The sequence below is a fragment of the Nerophis ophidion genome, linkage group LG18, assembly GCF_033978795.1.
Source record: "Nerophis ophidion isolate RoL-2023_Sa linkage group LG18, RoL_Noph_v1.0, whole genome shotgun sequence".
In the NCBI taxonomy this organism is placed as follows: domain Eukaryota; kingdom Metazoa; phylum Chordata; class Actinopteri; order Syngnathiformes; family Syngnathidae; genus Nerophis; species Nerophis ophidion.
Window position 1 is genome coordinate 6,965,664 of NC_084628.1, and position 17,000 is coordinate 6,982,663.

Sequence of the window (17,000 nt, forward strand, 5' to 3'; positions counted from 1 at the left end):
ATTTGGCTTTTGAATCAGATTCTTTCCTTTTAATTTTTCTTATTCTACGGCAGTGTTTTCCAACCTTTTTTTAAGCCAAGGCACAGTTTTTTCATTGGAAAAATCCCGAGGCACACTACCAGCAGAAAACATTAAAAAAATGAAACTCAGCAGCAGCAGATATTGACGGTAAAAAGTCGCAATTGTTGGATATAAATTTAACCATAACCAAGCATGCTGTCATGATCCGCTACCCGGATCATGGCATATTCTGGTTTTGGTTCTGTTTTGTATCTCGTCTTGTTATTTGACTTCCTTAGTTCCTGGTGGCACTTCCTGTTTTGTTCCGTTTCCACAGCTACCCATTTGTGTCATCTACCTTGTTTTTCACACGCACCTACTTTCTGATTATCCCTTCTATTTAAGCCTGCCCTTGTTTTTCATTCGGTCTCGGATTCTCGTTTGCTATCCCATGCAACAGGTGATGTCGCTACCCTCGCTTGTGGTAAAGACTTTTCGTATTCGTTAACTTCCACGCTATTCTTTTGTTTGCTTGTCCGTAGTTCACATGCTAGCGCTTTTTGTTCCTTCTAGCTCCCAAGCTAGTTCTGTTGGTTTGTCTCTAGTGCCTTTGTGCCAGTATTTCTGTTCTTAGTTTGTTTTTGTAGTTTGAAATAAATCATCATTCTTACCTTCACGCTGTGTTCATCTCAAACTGCCTCCACGAGAGAACAAAACCTCACCACGAGGCCAGTTAAGCGTCACACATGCATCACTATAGGTCTTTTCTCAAAGTAGGTGTACTGTCACCACCTGTCACGTCACGCCCTGACTTATTTTGAGTCTTTTGCTGTTTTCCTGTGTGTCGTGTTCTCTATTTTGTTGTTGATTGTCATGTCATGTATGAATATACTTTGTGGACGCCGTCTGCTGCTCCACACGCTTTAAGTCTTTGCTGTCGTCCAGCATTATGTTTTTGTTTACTTTGTAGCCAGTTCAGTTTTAGTTTCCTTCTGCATAGCCTTCCCTAAGCTTCAATTACTTTTCTTAGCGGCACTCACCTTTTGTTTATTTTTGGTTTAAGCATTAGACACCTTTTTACCTGCACACTGCCTCCCGCTCTCGTCTGCACATTGTGATCACGACAAACCATGTTCCCGACATCTGCTAAGCAATTAGCTACCTGCTGCCACCTACTGATATGGAAAAGTATTACACGGTTACTCTGCCGAGCTCTAGACAGTAAAGACACGGCACGTTATTTGCGGATTATAATTATTGGTTTGCTAAAAATATTTTTAACCCAATTAGGCAAAATTACATCATCTCCCACGGCAAACCAGACTGTATCTCGCGGCACAGTGGTTGAAAAACACTGTTCTACGGCGCTTCCCATTAGCAAGTAGTGACTCGCAAAGCTTTTTTACGTGAGCCCACAGAGACAAAAGTTGTGGATAACTGACTAGAAGATTCACTCTGTTCATATAATTCTGCTATTAAAAATCAACACACCTGGACGTTTTTTCCTCGGTATTTGTCGCATTTTTATTATTATTATTTGGCAATGTTTTTACTTCTTCTTATTTAGCTACTTTGGTGTTTATGTTCTTTGTTTGTTTTCCTTTTTTGATTTTTTGCTCTATGCTTTTTAACCTGTAAAACACTTTGGTTAAATGTGCTATATAAATAAAGTTGCCTTGCCTTGCACTCTGACTGGAATAGACAGCAAATAAGAAGGATTGGACATGGAAATTTATATCAAGTTTATTTTTATTTTTCGTTCGATTAATTCAGTGGTTCTCAACCTTTTATCAGTGATGTACACCCTGTGAACATTTTTTTTTAATTCAAATACCCCCTAATCAGAGCAAAACATTTTTGGTTGAAAAAAAGAGATAAAGAAGTAAAATACAGCACTATGTCATCAGTTTCTGATTCATTAAATTGTATTACAGTGCAAAATATTGCTCATTTGTAATGGTCTTTCTTGAACTATTTGGAAAAAAAGATATACAAATAACTTAAAACTTGTCGAAAAATAAACAATTGATTCAATTTTAAATAAAGATTTCTACACATTGAATTTAAAGTGCCCTCTTTGGAGATTGTAATAGAGATCCATTTGGATTCATGAACTTAATTCTAAACATTTCTTCACAAAAAAAGACTTCTTTAACATCAATATTTATGGAACATGTCCACAAAAAATCTCGCTGTCAACACTGAATATTGCATTGTTGCATTTCTTTTCACAGTTTATGAACTTACATTCATATTTTGTTGAAGTATTATTCAATAAATATATTTATAAAGGATTGTTGAATTGTTGCTATTTTTAGAATATTAAAAAAAATATATCACGTACCCCTTGGCATACCTTCAAGTACCCCCATTTGAGAACCACTGGAATAGACACACGAAAAAAGCAAACAAAACGGATTGGACATGGAATTTTATAGGCGCCGGCAACTATATCAAGTTTATTTTTATTTTTTGTTCGATTAATTGGTCGGCCTTGGCCTAAACACGAATACAGCTGAGGACTTAATTGTAATTAATCAAGTGCATGAGACATGCACATTTGTCGGATTTGAACCAGCCACCCTTGGATTCCCTTGCAAGCCTCGGCCTGCTTAAATATCTTCTAACTCATCAGAATGGAATTTAACAACGTAAATGCAGTGTACATTTTAAACAATACTCTAAATACACCATAGCGTCTTCCTTTTTAACCCAGCTGTCGGCAAAATGGTGAAAAAGCAATGCATTACTTGGCAATCTTCCACAAAATGAAGCTTTCAAATTGCGTGTCTGGGTTTGCTCTATTTTTTTTTTTTTTTTCATTTTCGCAAGCCTTCATTTCTTCTGTTGTGGCACCGCCTGCAGGAGCCTTATCAGGTCCCTGTCACGGCTCAGGGGTCTCGCTGGGGCCGTTTAAAAAAATATGACAAACACACACACGCACATGTACACACACACATGCATGCGTACACTATGTGACGGCACAATGCAGCCTTGGGGCTAAATCTTTACCATGATGCAAGTCTAAGTTCTGCCTTCAATCTTTATTCCTGAGTGGGAGCACATAGTCAAAAGAAGGCCCTTACTCTCCTGCATCCTGCTGTCATCTTCCATATTCTCTCCGCCATCCTTTTTCTGCTAAGCTCTCACTAAGAGGTGAATCCAATTCCCCCCATGAATGGACTTGGATTGGGAGACTTTTTGCTTGTTAAGTCCAAGAAATGCAAACAGGATTTCAAAGCAAATCTAATACGCTTTTACGTTTTAGTGAAGACTCCCTCCTCCCACACAGACTTACTGAAGGCTTCCACCAGCTCCCCCTGCATGCTGTAAGGTACAAGAGGCTCAGGCAGCTCGGAGAAGAAGGCCTTCATGGCTCCGGCTACTGTGTTGATAGTGAAGTCTTTCTCCACCAGGTCTAGGTTGTGATCTGATGAACAGACAACATGACAGTCATTGAATGAATGCTGAAAAACCTTCACATATATCAGGGGTCGGCAACCTTTACCACTCAAAGAGCCATTTTGATCCGTTTCACCAAATAAAGAAAACAATGGGAGCCACAAGACTCTTTTGAAATTTAAAATGAAATAACACAGCGTACAAAGTGTTTGCTTTGTGATATGTATAAACTAGGACTCTCAGGCATGTGGCCCGTACCTTAACATGAAAATTTCATACTAGTGCTGCCCGCGGGTTTTATTCAAAGGCCACTTGACAACACCACATTTCCCAACCTTCACAATTTTACCGGGAGTCTCCCGTATTCCAGAGCAACTATTCTCTCACAGGTCTGCTAATTTGCACCCTAACAACAATAATAAGGGTGTGGTATGATGGCAATGCGTGTGCCGCCCTCTAAAACCGTTAAAAACAGCTTACCGGTCCATTCACATGTTGTATGAGGCTTCTGCAGACACACACAAGTGACTGCAAGACATACTTGCTCAACAGCCATACAGGTTACACTGAGGGTTGTGATATAAACAACTTTTTAACACTCTTACTAATATGCGCCACACTGTGAACCCACACCAAACAAGAATGACAAACACATTTCGGGAGAACATCCGCGCTGTAAGACAACATAAACACAACAGAACAAATACTCAGAATCCCATGCATCCCTAAATCTTCCGGGCTACATTATCTGCCCCCGCTACCACCAAACCCCGCCCACCACAACCGACGCACGTGGGTTGTGGTGGTAGCGGGGGTGTATAATGTAGCCCGGAAGAGTTAGGGATGCATGGGATTCTGGGTATTTGTTCTGTTGTGTTTATGTTGTCTTACAGTGTGGATGTTCTCCCGAAATGTGTTTGTCATTCTTGTTTGGTGTGGGTTCACAGTGTGGCGCATATTAGTAAGAGTCTTAAAGTTGTTTATATCGCAACCCTCAGTGTAACCTGTATGGCTGTTGAACAAGTATGCCTTGCAGTCGCCAAAGCGTTGTGTCAGTAGCCGCACACTAGATACGACCGGCCGGCACTCAGATAGCATAGTATAAAAGCAGACGCGACAACATGGTCGAGTGGACGCTTAAGGCACTGCCATCATGGCACGCCCTCAATATTGTTGTTCGAGTGAAAACCTGAGGATGTTATCCTGGGGAGATTTTTGGGAGAAGCACTGAAATCCGGAAACCTCCCTGAAAATTGGGAAGTATGCAGATGAGCCACATCAGAGTGATCAAAGAGCCACATGCGGCCTCCGGAGCCGCGGGTTGCCGACCCCTGACATTTATCATTTGTGATAATTCCTGGGGCTACATTAGAGTAGTCAGTGTACAGTTTTTAGAAGGGATGCACCGAAAAAAAAATTCTTGGTAAATACCTAAAGTAAGGAAACCAATGGCAAATCCCCTTGTGTGGTGTTCGGGTCTGTTGGACCCGTTTTATTTTTTTTTTTATTAAAAGTAAAATGATACAATTAACTAATCAACACAGGAGGACAGAGTGTAGGTACACAGAACATCAGGGGTCAAATGTGCGAGAAAATGAGAGCAGACAGTGTTGACAAATAATGTTGCAACCTTGTGTGGGAACCGCAGGTGCAGAAACACAAAAGAAGAATCCCTGTGGGATGCAGAAGCTGCCAGGGAATATTTCCGTGCGACATTCATGTTGTTGTTACTCAGCCAGTAACAACTGCTGAGTAACAACAATATGAGTAATTAGAGTAAATAGTTAAAATAAAGATTTTTTCTGCTTTCATAACCTTCATTGTTTTGCACATCACCACTACAGCATCGCGTGGACATCGGGGACGGTACCTCTGGATTGGCAGAACGGGGTGGTGGTTCCTCTCTTTAAGATGGGAGGAGAGTGTGTTCCAACTATCGTGGGATCACACTCCTCAGCCTTCCCGGTAAGGTTTATTCAGGTGTACTGGAGAGGAGGCTACGCCGGATAGTCAAACCTCGGATTCAGGAGGAACAGTGTGGTTTTCGTCCTGGTCGTGGAACTGTGGACCAGCTCTATACTCTCGGCAGGGTTCTTGAGGGTGCATGGGAGTTTGCCCAACCAGTCTACATGTGCTTTGTGGACTTGGAGAAGGCATTCGACCGTGTCCCTCGGGAAGTCCTGTGGGGAGTGCTCAGAGAGTATGGGGTATCGGACTGTCTTATTGTGGCGGTCCGCTCCCTGTATGATCAGTGCCAGAGCTTGGTCCGCATTGCCGGCAGTAAGTCGAACACATTTCCAGTGAGGGTTGGACTCCGCCAAGGCTGTCCTTCGTCACCGATTCTGTCATAACTTTTATGGACAGAATTTCAAGGCGCAGTCAAGGCGTTGAGGGGTTCCGGTTTGGTGACCGCAGGATTAGGTCTCTGCTTTTTGCAGATGATGTGGTCCTGATGGCTTCATCTGACCGGGATCTTCAGCTCTCACTGGATCGGTTCGCAGCCGAGTGTGAAGCGACCGGAATGAGAATCAGCACCTCCAAGTCCTAGTCCATGGTTCTCGCCCGGAAAAGGGTGGAATGCCATCTCCGGGTTGGGGAGGAGACCCTGCCCCAAGTGGAGGAGTTCAAGTACGTAGGAGTCTTGTTCACGAGTGAGGGAAGAGTGGATCGTGAGATCGACAGGTGGATGGGTGCGGCGTCTTCAGTAATGCGGACGTTGTACCGATCCATTGTGGTGAAGAAGGAGCTGAGCCGGAAGGCAAAGCTCTCAATTTACCGGTCGATCTACGTTCCCATCCTCACCTATGGTCATGAGTTTTGGGTCATGACCGAAAGGATAAGATCACGGGTACAAGCGGCCGAAATGAGTTTCCTCCGCCGTGTGGCGGGGCTCTCCCTTAGAGATAGGGTGAGAAGCTCTGCCATCCGGGAGGAACTCAAAGTAAAGCCGCTGCTCCTCCACATCGAGAGGAGCCAGATGAGGTGGTTCGGGCATCTGGTCAGGATGCCACCCGAACGCCTCCCTAGGGAGGTGTTTAGGGCACATCCAACCAGTAGGAGGCCACGGGGAAGACCCAGGACACGTTGGGAAGACTATGTCTCCCGGCTGGCCTGGGAACGCCTCGGGATCCCCCGGGAAGAGCTAGACGAAGTGGCTGGGGAGAGGGAAGTCTGGGTTTCCCTGCTTAGGCTGTTGCCCCCGCGACCCGACCTCGGATAAGCGGAAGAAGATGGATGGATGGATGGATGGCACTACAATTGAACTTTTAAAATGTGTGCATTATTAAGAAAATAATTATCCGCTGTTTAGATCACACACATTCACACGCTATGAATGTGAGTGTGAATGTTGTCTATCTGTGTTGGCCCTGTGATGAGGTGGCGACATGTCCAGGGTGTACGCCGCCTTCTGTCCGAATGCAGCTGAGATAGGCTCCAGCACCCCGCCCCCCGCTACCCCAAAAGAGACAAGCGGTAGAAAATGGATGGATGGATAGATCACACACCCACGGATCACCAATCTCATCTGCAAAAACTATGTCTGCAATATTTACATTTCCGGGCACTCCATGCGGTCTGGATTTAATGCATTTATAACAGTGAGGCTAAAACGATTAATCAAGGCCAGGGATGATAAATCAAAACTTTTTTCTAATTGAATTAATCGATTAACAATTGCAGCTTGAAAAAAATTAATTATTTGGTCAATGTGTTTGCATCTTAATATTTCCACATTGCACGTTTGGCAGATCGCTATCCGCAAGTCTTTCTCGGACACACTGAAGTGCTTCCACACATCAGACATGTTGCCTCCACTCCAGACAAGTGTGCCCTTCCTGCTTACAACATCCATTCATTCATCCATTTTTTCTGCCGCGTGTCCCTTTCAGGATCACGGGGAGTGCTGGAACCTATGTCAGCTGCATTCGGGCGGTAGGCGGGGTACACCCTGGACAAGTCACCACCTCATCGCAGGGCCAACACAGATAGACGGACAACATTCACACTCACATTCACACTCTAGGGCCAATTTAGTGTTGCCATTCAGCCTATCCCCAGGTGCATGTCTTAACACATCATACAATTTCGGCAATGGTGCTTTAGTGATGAAAGTTAACATTTTCGGTCACTGAATATTCACTAATTTTTAGATTTACTAATAGCTATGACTTCAGAATAGGTTAAAAATTAGGATTCTAGCTGTCAACCAAGACTGACACAGAAATGTGTATATCCATCCATCCATCCATCATCTTCCGCTTATCCGAGGTCAAGTCGCGGGGGCAACAGCCTAAGCAGGGAAACCCAGACTTCCCTCTCCCCAGCCACTTCGTCTAGCTCTTCCCGGGGGATCCCGAGGCGTTCCCAGGCCAGCCGGGAGACATAGTCTTCCCAACGTGTCCTGGGTCTTCCCCGTGGCCTCCTACCGGTTGGACGTGCCCTAAACACCTCCCTAGGGAGGCGTTCGGGTGGCATCCTGACCAGATGCCCGAACCACCTCATCTGGCTCCTCTCGATGTGAAGGAGCAGCGGCTTTACTTTGAGTTCCTCCCGGATGGCAGAGCTTCTCACCCTATCTCTAAGGGAGAGCCCCGCCACACGGCGGAGGAAACTCATTTCGGCCGCTTGTACCCGTGATCTTATCCTTTCGGTCATGACCCAAAACTCATGACCATAGGTGAGGATGGGAACGTAGATCGACCGGTAAATTGAGAGCTTTGCCTTCCGGCTCAGCTCCTTCTTCACCACAACGGATTGATACAACGTCCGCATTACTGAAGACGCCGCACCGATCCGCCTGTCGATCTCACGATCCACTCTTCCCTCACTCGTGAACAAGACTCCTAGGTACTTGAACTCCTCCACTTTGGGCAGGGTCTCCTCCCCAACCCGGATATGGCATTCCACCCTTTTCCGGGCGAGAACCATGGATTCGGACTTGGAGGTGCTGATTCTCATTCCGGTCGCTTCACACTCGGCATTTTTCGGTTCGCAGCCGAGAAATGTGTATAATTGCTAGAATAAATGACATTGCTCCATCCATACCTTGGTCAAACTGACGCTGCATGCTCTCCATTTCCGCCTTGTTGCCGCTGACCCTGTAGATGCCCTCCGTGCTCAAGCCTGGAGAAACAGAGTACATCATTTTTAGGGATTGGTCGAGTCAAGTATGCAAGTCGTTTACTTCCACTGAGCACCGAAAAAACAGAAATCTAAGTAAGATTAAATATCTCAAATAAGGGTGATATTTGCTTATTTTCTGTCTGATAAAATAATTCTTCTCGCTAAGTAGATTTTATGTTAGAGTGTTCTACTTGTTTTAAGGGTTTTGGTCCGAAATGATCTCAGTAAGATATTACAGCTTGTTGCTGACATTTTATGACCTAAATTGAGTAAAATATTCTTGAAACTAGAACTGTTGCAAAACTGTGTCATCAACACTCACAAGTATACAACTACTTTTTTTAAGAAATAAGTTCTTATTTCAAGCATGAAATTAAAAAAATCATGACTTTGACACAATTGTGTCTCATAATTAAAACAGATGACAGCCAAATGGACCTTGCTGTTTTATTTTCAATGAAACAATAGAAAAGACGTACTCTTATAGTAGTACAGTTGGCACAGTACAGTAAACGGACAGTTAATATTTAAACATTTAACATGTGACAATTTTAACTATTTTGAACAGAAATAGTTCATGCACATTCAGATCAATTCTTCAAAATTACAATAATAATAAAGAAAATTGGCCGGGGGCCGGGCAGTATATATATATATAAACACACATAAATATATATACATAAATATATATACACACACACACACACACATATATATATATACATAAATATATACACACACACACACACACACATATATATATATATATATATATATATATATATATATATATATATATATATATATACAAACATATAAACATTCACATATCTACATATACATATAAACACATATATACATATACTGTACATATATACATATATATACATATATATATAAACACATATATACATATACTGTACATACATACATATATATAAATATACATATATATATATATATATATATAAACACATATATACATATACTGTACATATATATAAATATATATATATACATACATACACATACATAAACACAGATATATATACATATATATATATATATATATATATATATATACATACACATATATATGTACCTTGCGCACTGATTGAAAGAGCACACATTTGGCGCGATGATGTCATGTTATCGATGGGAAAATGCCTTTTTAGACCATACGACTTTCCTGAGCGGCTAGTAGACCCCGAGAGTAACTAGTCATCATTGTCACCGACGTCCCACTGGGTGTGAGTTTTCCTTGCCCTTATGTGGCCCTACCGAGGATGTCGTAGTGGTTTGTGCAGCCCTTTGAGACACTAGTGATTTAGGGCTATATAAGTAAACATTGATTGATTGATTGATTGTTGCCTTTCCATTAAGAACAATAAATTAGTTTTTAGTATAAGTTTGCAGGTTTCAAGAAATGTAAAGCCGAGCGCATATCATGTCAAGATAATGGCAGTAGCATTTACTCAATTTAAGAATTTTTTTTTAACATACTGAGAAAAAACGTCTCATATTTATTTATTTTTTATCAAGAAAGGTGCACTTGTTATTTGAAGGTATTTTGGGGTTCATTGAGGTTAGCTAATCTTGACAAGCCAAATTTTCTTGTTCTATTGGCAGATAATTTTGCTTAAGTAAAATACCCCAAATGTTTTATTTTTTCCCCCTAGATTTTGAAAACTGACTTTTTGCAGTGTGGTGTGTAGAACACGCTTGAGTTTGAGTTTATTTGCAACATGCATGCATACAACATGATACATAGAAAACTTCCAGTTTCTCTTTTCAACATGTTCGAAAAGGAGCAGGAAGAAGCAGAGCTGACTTAATCCCACCCCTTTTCTTTTACATAACAGTTGCTTAAACTTTTGTTCACTTCCTGTTCTCAATTTATTCACAATATACTCCATAAGTAATCACAGTAAAAATAAATAAATACATAATAATTGGTGAACTAAGTCATATTTCATATGGTGAGATAAGTAAGATTATTTTGAGAATGAAAGAATGGATGGATGAAATAAATTCAGGATTTTTATCATGGTTCTTCTTCTTTGTACTTTGCAAACACTTTAAGTTTGAAGAGTTTCTTGACGCTGAGGCATGAAGAAGAAGGTCGAGGCTGCTCTAATGGCCAAATCAAAATGTCCTTTTTGTGCTTAACACGCTAGTCTTCATTCATCCAGGCTGTAAAGCATTTCTGAAGTGACAAACTGATAGGCACACAATATTAACAAGGAACTAGAGGCCGTGAATACTTTTCTTAACCCACTTGTGCTTGTTTACAAGAGTGTTTTGATGGATTTATGTTTGATTCAAGGCTGCACTGGAACCCGAGATACACACAACCAGCGGCGAGGAAAAAAACTCCCATCCCTCATGTTTATCACTGAATACATTCCACCTTGGCTTCCCCCCCCACCATCTGCTTGCACAGTTATGTTTACTGGCACACGAAAGGCACAGTCAAGAGTGATGTCTGAGGGTTTATGTTAAACGCTTATTAAGGCGGTCCCTGTTGGGACTTTGATACCTGCTGACAGCACATGAAAGGCACCGGGAGTAACATGAAAGCAGCAAACATTACAGTTACGACCGACAAACCAAATACTCAAAAAAAACAGTTGTAATTTCCACAATGTATTTGCTCATGTTCAATAATGACTTCATAACATTTCTATGTAGCATTTGTAGAAGTCTAGTGAATTAGTGAATTATATCAATCAATCAATCAATCAATGTTTACTTATATAGCCCTAAATCACTAGTGTCTCAAAGGGCTGCACAAACCACTACGACATCCTCGGGCAAGGACAACTCACACCCAGTGGGACATCGGTGACAATAATGACTATGAGAACGTGATACTGTGATACTGATGACTATGAGAACATATGAGAACATGATACTGTGAAAGATCAATCCATAATGGATCCAACACAGTCGCGAGAGTCCAGTCCAAGGCGGATCCAACACAGCAGCGAGAGTCCCGTTCACAGCGGAGCCAGCAGGAAACCATCCCAAGCGGAGGCTGATCAGCAGCGCAGATATTTATATGGCGCTTTTTCTCAAGGGACTCAAAGCGCTTTACATAGTGAACCCCAATCTCTAAGGTACATTTAAACCAGTGTGGGTGGCACTAGGAGGTGGGTAAAGTGTCTTGCCCAAGGACACAACGGCAGTAACTAGGATGGCACAAGCTGGAATTGAACCTGCAACCCTCAAGTTGCTGGCACGGCTACTCTACCAACCGAGCTATGCCGGTTGGTAGAAACTAAAACTAATAGTTATTAAAAAAGCCTGTTGTTTGCGCTGCAAAAACTGAAATCTAAGTAAGACGAAATACCGTATTTCCTTGAATGGCCGCCGGGTATATAGTATGCGCCTGCCTAGAATTACTGCCGGGTCAAACTCGTTTTGCAAAATAATTAGCACATGCTTAGCATTACCGCCGGCTCAGGATTAACGCCGGGTCAAACTCCTTGCGCAAAATATTATTTTTTATTAGCCCGTGTCTAGAATTTCCGCCAAGTCAAACTCGTTTCGCAAAATAATTAGCATATGCCTAGGATTTCCGCCGGGTCAAACTCGTCACGTCACGAGTGACACTTTACCTGTCATCATTTTCAAAATGGAGGAGGCTGATTTCAATAATTTGAAATCGCATAAAGGGAAGAAGATTAAGAGCTATTCAGTAGGATTTAAGGTCCAAGCTATTGAATATGCTAAAAAGAACAGTAAGCAGCTATGTTTTATTAATATACCGTAGCTGCGTGTGTCAAATATGAGTCATTAAAAGACTCCCGCCTCCTGGTGGTAGAGGGCGCTAGTGATCCTTCTTGCGACTACTCGGCTGCAGAAGAAGTGACAACAAGCAGCAAGAGTGAGCAGCGTGTGTTTATTTTTTCCTCTCGCTTGCACTTTTAACATGGAGGATTACATATTTAAAATAAAACTGTTTTCTAAACTGGACTTTCAATCGAAGCAGGAGGTAATAAAGGAAGATCTCCATCGAGACTTTTAAAACTGAACAAAGATAAGGAAGACTTCTATAAACAAGTTATCAATGCTTTTGATCAGAAGGAGCTGCGCATTGACTCAATTTATAAGTAAAAGGTAAGACCATAATAACGTTTTTTTTTTATTAAATGTGCTTTTCATGATGGTATCCTTACATCACACTCAAATTTTTAAGCGCAGGCCTAAATTTACCGCATGCCTTTGGTAAGTGCCGGAGTAAGAAGAGGTTTTTAAATAATTAGCGCATGCTTGCCTTTACCGCATTCCTTTGGTAAGCGCCGGAGTGAGAAGAGGTTTTAAATTAATTAGAGGCCCGGCGGCAATTCAAGGAAATACAGTATCTCAAATGAGGGTGATATTTGCTTATTTTCTGTCTGATAAGATAATTCTTCTCACTAAGCAGATTTTATGTTAGAGAGTTTTACTTGTTTTAAGGGTTTTGGTCCTAAATGATCTCAGTAAGATATTACAGCTTGTTGCTGAGATTTTATGACCTATATTGAGTGAAACATGCTTGAAAGTATTTTTGTCTAAATGTCCAAAACACACCCAGTAATGGTGCACAGGAAGGCGGGGAAGAAGAGGGGAAAAGGCGGCCAAAATGGTCAAAAGTCCCAAATTTGTCCAAAATAACCTCCCTGGGTTCCAGTTCCAGGAGTTCCACCGCCGGCCGCACAAGTCCCGGGATGCAAAAAATGTCCAAAACGCACCCAGCAAAGTCCCACGGGAAGTGGGGGAGAATGTGACAAAAGTCATCAAAAGTCCCCCAAAATGTTCTAAATACCTACCCAGGTTTGAGTCCCACAAGTCCCGCCGCCGGCCGCGCAAGTCCCAGGATGCCAAAAATGTCCATAACACACCCAGCCGAGTCCCACAGTGTGGGGAGGATAAAAGTTGGAAAAGTCAACAAAAGACCCAAAAATTTTCAAAATACCTACCCAGGTTCGAGTCCCACAAGTCCCGCCGCCGGCCGCGCAAGTCCCAGGATGCCAAAAATGTCAATAACACACCCAGCCGAGTCCCACGGGGTGGGGGGATAAAAGTTGGAAAAGTCGACAAAAGTCCCAAAAATGTTCAAAATACCTACCCAGGTTCGAGTCCCACAAGTCCTAAAACTTGTGGCACTCAAACCCGGGTGTGATTTTCGAACATTGTACCGACTTTTCTCACTATCTTCCCGTGGGACTTTGCTGGGTGCGTTTTGGGCTTCCTGGCCGGCGGCGGCGGGACTTGTGGGACTCGAACCGGGGTAGCTATTATAAAAATTTTGGGGACTTTTGCAGACTTTTCTAACTTTTATCATATCTCATATCACCTACTCAGTGGCCTAGTGGTTAGAGTGTCCGCCCTGAGATCGGTAGGTCGTGATTTCAAATCCCGGCCGAGTCATCCCAAAGACTATAAAAATGGGACCCGTTACCTCCCTGCTTGGCACTCAGCATTGAGGGTTGGAATTGGGGGTAAAATCACCATAAAATGATTCCCGGGCGCGGCACCTCTGCTGCCCACTGCTCCCCTCACCTCCCAGGGGGTGATCAAGGGTGATGGGTCAAATGCAGAGAATAATTTCGCCACATTTAGTATGTGTGTGACAATCATTGGTACTTTGACTTTTTAAAACAGATGACTTTTTTGCTGTTTTATTTTCAATGAAACAATAGAAAATACATACTCATAGTAGTACACTTGTTATTAGTGAGAATATACTCATTTTAAGGTATTTTTGGGTTCATTGAGGTTAGTTCATTTTACTTGTTTTGGAAAGTCTTGACAAGCCAAATTTTCTTGTTCTATTAGCAGATAATTTAGCTTAGTTAAAAAAATATATCCTTCATTTTTGTATTTGTTTTTCTTGTTTTTGAACACTGACCTTTTGCAGTGTGTACACTCGGAGGAATGTTATGGATGTACTATTGTAGGGGAGGGCGTGGCGCGGTTTGGGAGAGTGGCTGTGTCAGCAACCTGAGGGTTCCTGGTTCGATCCCTACCTTCTACCTACTTCGTCATGTCCGCTATGTCTTTGAACAAGACACTTCACCCTTGCTCCTGATGGGTCGTGGTTAGCACCTTGCATGACAGCTCCCGCCATCAGTGTGCGAATGTGTGTGTAAATGTGGTAGTCGTGTCAGAGCGCTTTGAGTACCTTGAAAGTAGAAAAGTGCTATACAAGTATAACTCGTTTACCATTTAGAGCAAAAATATTACAAAAACATACTCTTTAAACTTTACAAAAGCTTCACTATGGCATCTCTACTTACCCCCCCATTTCCCGTTTATTACTCTAACATCATTATGTTAAAACAATACAACGCACTCTGAATTCCTGTCGTATTTAATTTTTCAACATTAGTTTAGTTTTGTGTGGATTTGTTTTTCCCCAAATTTCTTCTTTTGCCGCATTTTGGAGTTTATTTTCTTTCTTGGATGTGGGTTACAGATCAGGCGATGTCGTCCTAGTTTGGGCAGACCTTCGAGGCACTTGTGATTAAGGGCTATATAAACAAACTTTGATTGATTGATTGTTAAAGCATACACTGATTAACAGTTCTATAAATATGTCAGTTTTTGCTGCGGAGTTAATTTTCAACTGTAGTCCTGAGGCAAGGTATAGAATGCTATCAATAAATAGCAATTACTATCACCTATTGCAAAATAAACAGTAACCGTAGTAAAAAAAAAATAGTAATAACTGAACAAGTAATAATCGAAGCAAGCTCGTCATCTTTTCTGTGGCAAATACCTTGTGGAAATCGTTTTTTAAACACTTTTAAGGCATAATTTTCCAAAAAATTACATCATTGTAAGGCCATCAGCTCAAAGTTTCAATATAATAACTTCTGCTTACATTTATTTTGATGAGTAAAACGAGAGATGTCCGTTAATATCGGACTGCCGATAAATGCTTTAAAATGTAATACCAGAAATTATTGGTATCGGTTTTCAAAAATTAAAATTTATGACGTTTTAAAACGCCGCAGTTTGGAGTGGTACACGGACGTAGGAAGAAATACAGAAGAGTTGCGTCTTCCAGTCATACTTGCCAACCCTCCCAATTTTCACGGGAGACTCCCGAATTTCAGTGCCCCCCCTAAAAATCTCCCGGGGCAACCTTTCTCCCGATTTCCACCCAGTCAACAATATTGGAGGCATGCCTTAAAAGGCACTGCCTTTGCGTGCCAGCCCAATCACATAATATCTACGGCTTTTCACACACACAAGTGAATGCAAAACATACTTGGTCAAAAGCCATACAGGTCACACTGAGGGTGGCCGAATAAACAACTTTAACACTGTTACAAATATGCGCCCCACTGTGAACCCACACCAAACAAGAATGACAAACACATTTCGGGAGAACATCCGCACCGTAACACAACATAAACACAACATAAAAAATACCCAAAATCCGTTGCAGCACTTACTCTTCCGGGACGCTACAATATACACCCCCCACTACCCCTTAACCCCCCACCTCAACCTCCTCATGCTCTCTCAGGGAGAGCATGTCCCAAATTCCAAGCTGCTGTTTTGAGGCATGTTAAAAAAAATAATGCACTTTGTGACTTCAATAATAAATATGGTAGTGAAATGTTGGCCTTTTTTTTCCATAACTTGAGTTGATTTATTTTGGAAAACCTTGTAACATTGTTTAATGCATCCAGCGGGGCATCACAACAAAATTAGGCATAATAATGTGTTAATTCCACGACTGTATAAATCGATATCGGAATTGGTAATCAAGAGTTGGACAATATCGGCAAAAAAGGCATTATCGTACATCTCTAGTAATTACCTTGTTTTTTATTTTAAACTGCCCATTTTAAATATATTACATAAAAAAAGTTTTGTGTAGTCGTGTTAATTCCACGACTGTGTATATCAGTATCGGTTGATATCGGAATCGGTAATTAAGAGTTGGACAATATTGGAATATCGGCAAAAAAGCCGTTATCGGACATCTCTCGCAAAAATGTATCTCTTATTTCCGTGAAAGCAGAGCTTAGTCTGCAGAGTAGTCACACCACAAAATGAAATTTGCTTCTTCATAATTTGACTACTTAAAAATGGTAAATGGGTTATACTTATATAACGCTTTTCTACCTTCAAGGTACTCAAAGCGCTTTGACACTATTTCCACATTCATCCATTCACACACAGATGGCGGGAGCTGTCATGCAAGGCGCTAACCAGGACCCATCAGGAGCAAGACTGAAATGTCTTGCTCAAGTACACAACGGACGTGCCTAGGTTAGTAGAAGCTGAGGATTGAACCAGGAACCCTCAGGCTGCTAGCACGGCCACTCTCCCAACCGTGCCACCATCCTTGAAATTGACGTTTCAAACTTTTTGCCGGAGACAAAGAAGAATCGAACCAGGTGATGAGGAGGGAGGTAAGAGGGGCGAGACAGAGGCAGGGAGGAAATAAGAGAGCTTTCAGTCAAGGCGTA

General features: G+C 41.9%; 1 protein-coding gene across 2 annotated transcripts in view; it reads right to left on the reverse strand.

Annotated features, from left to right (window-relative positions):
• Positions 1–17,000, reverse strand: part of arhgap35a (Rho GTPase activating protein 35a) — a 155,277-nt gene that overhangs the window by 12,456 nt on the left and 125,821 nt on the right. For both annotated transcript variants that reach the window (XM_061878628.1, XM_061878627.1), the window contains 2 exons: positions 8,449–8,526; positions 3,299–3,430 (listed from right to left, as the gene is read on the reverse strand). In XM_061878628.1, the coding sequence (XP_061734612.1) occupies positions 3,299–3,430; positions 8,449–8,526 (210 nt within the window). The remainder of the gene's footprint in view (positions 1–3,298; positions 3,431–8,448; positions 8,527–17,000) is intronic.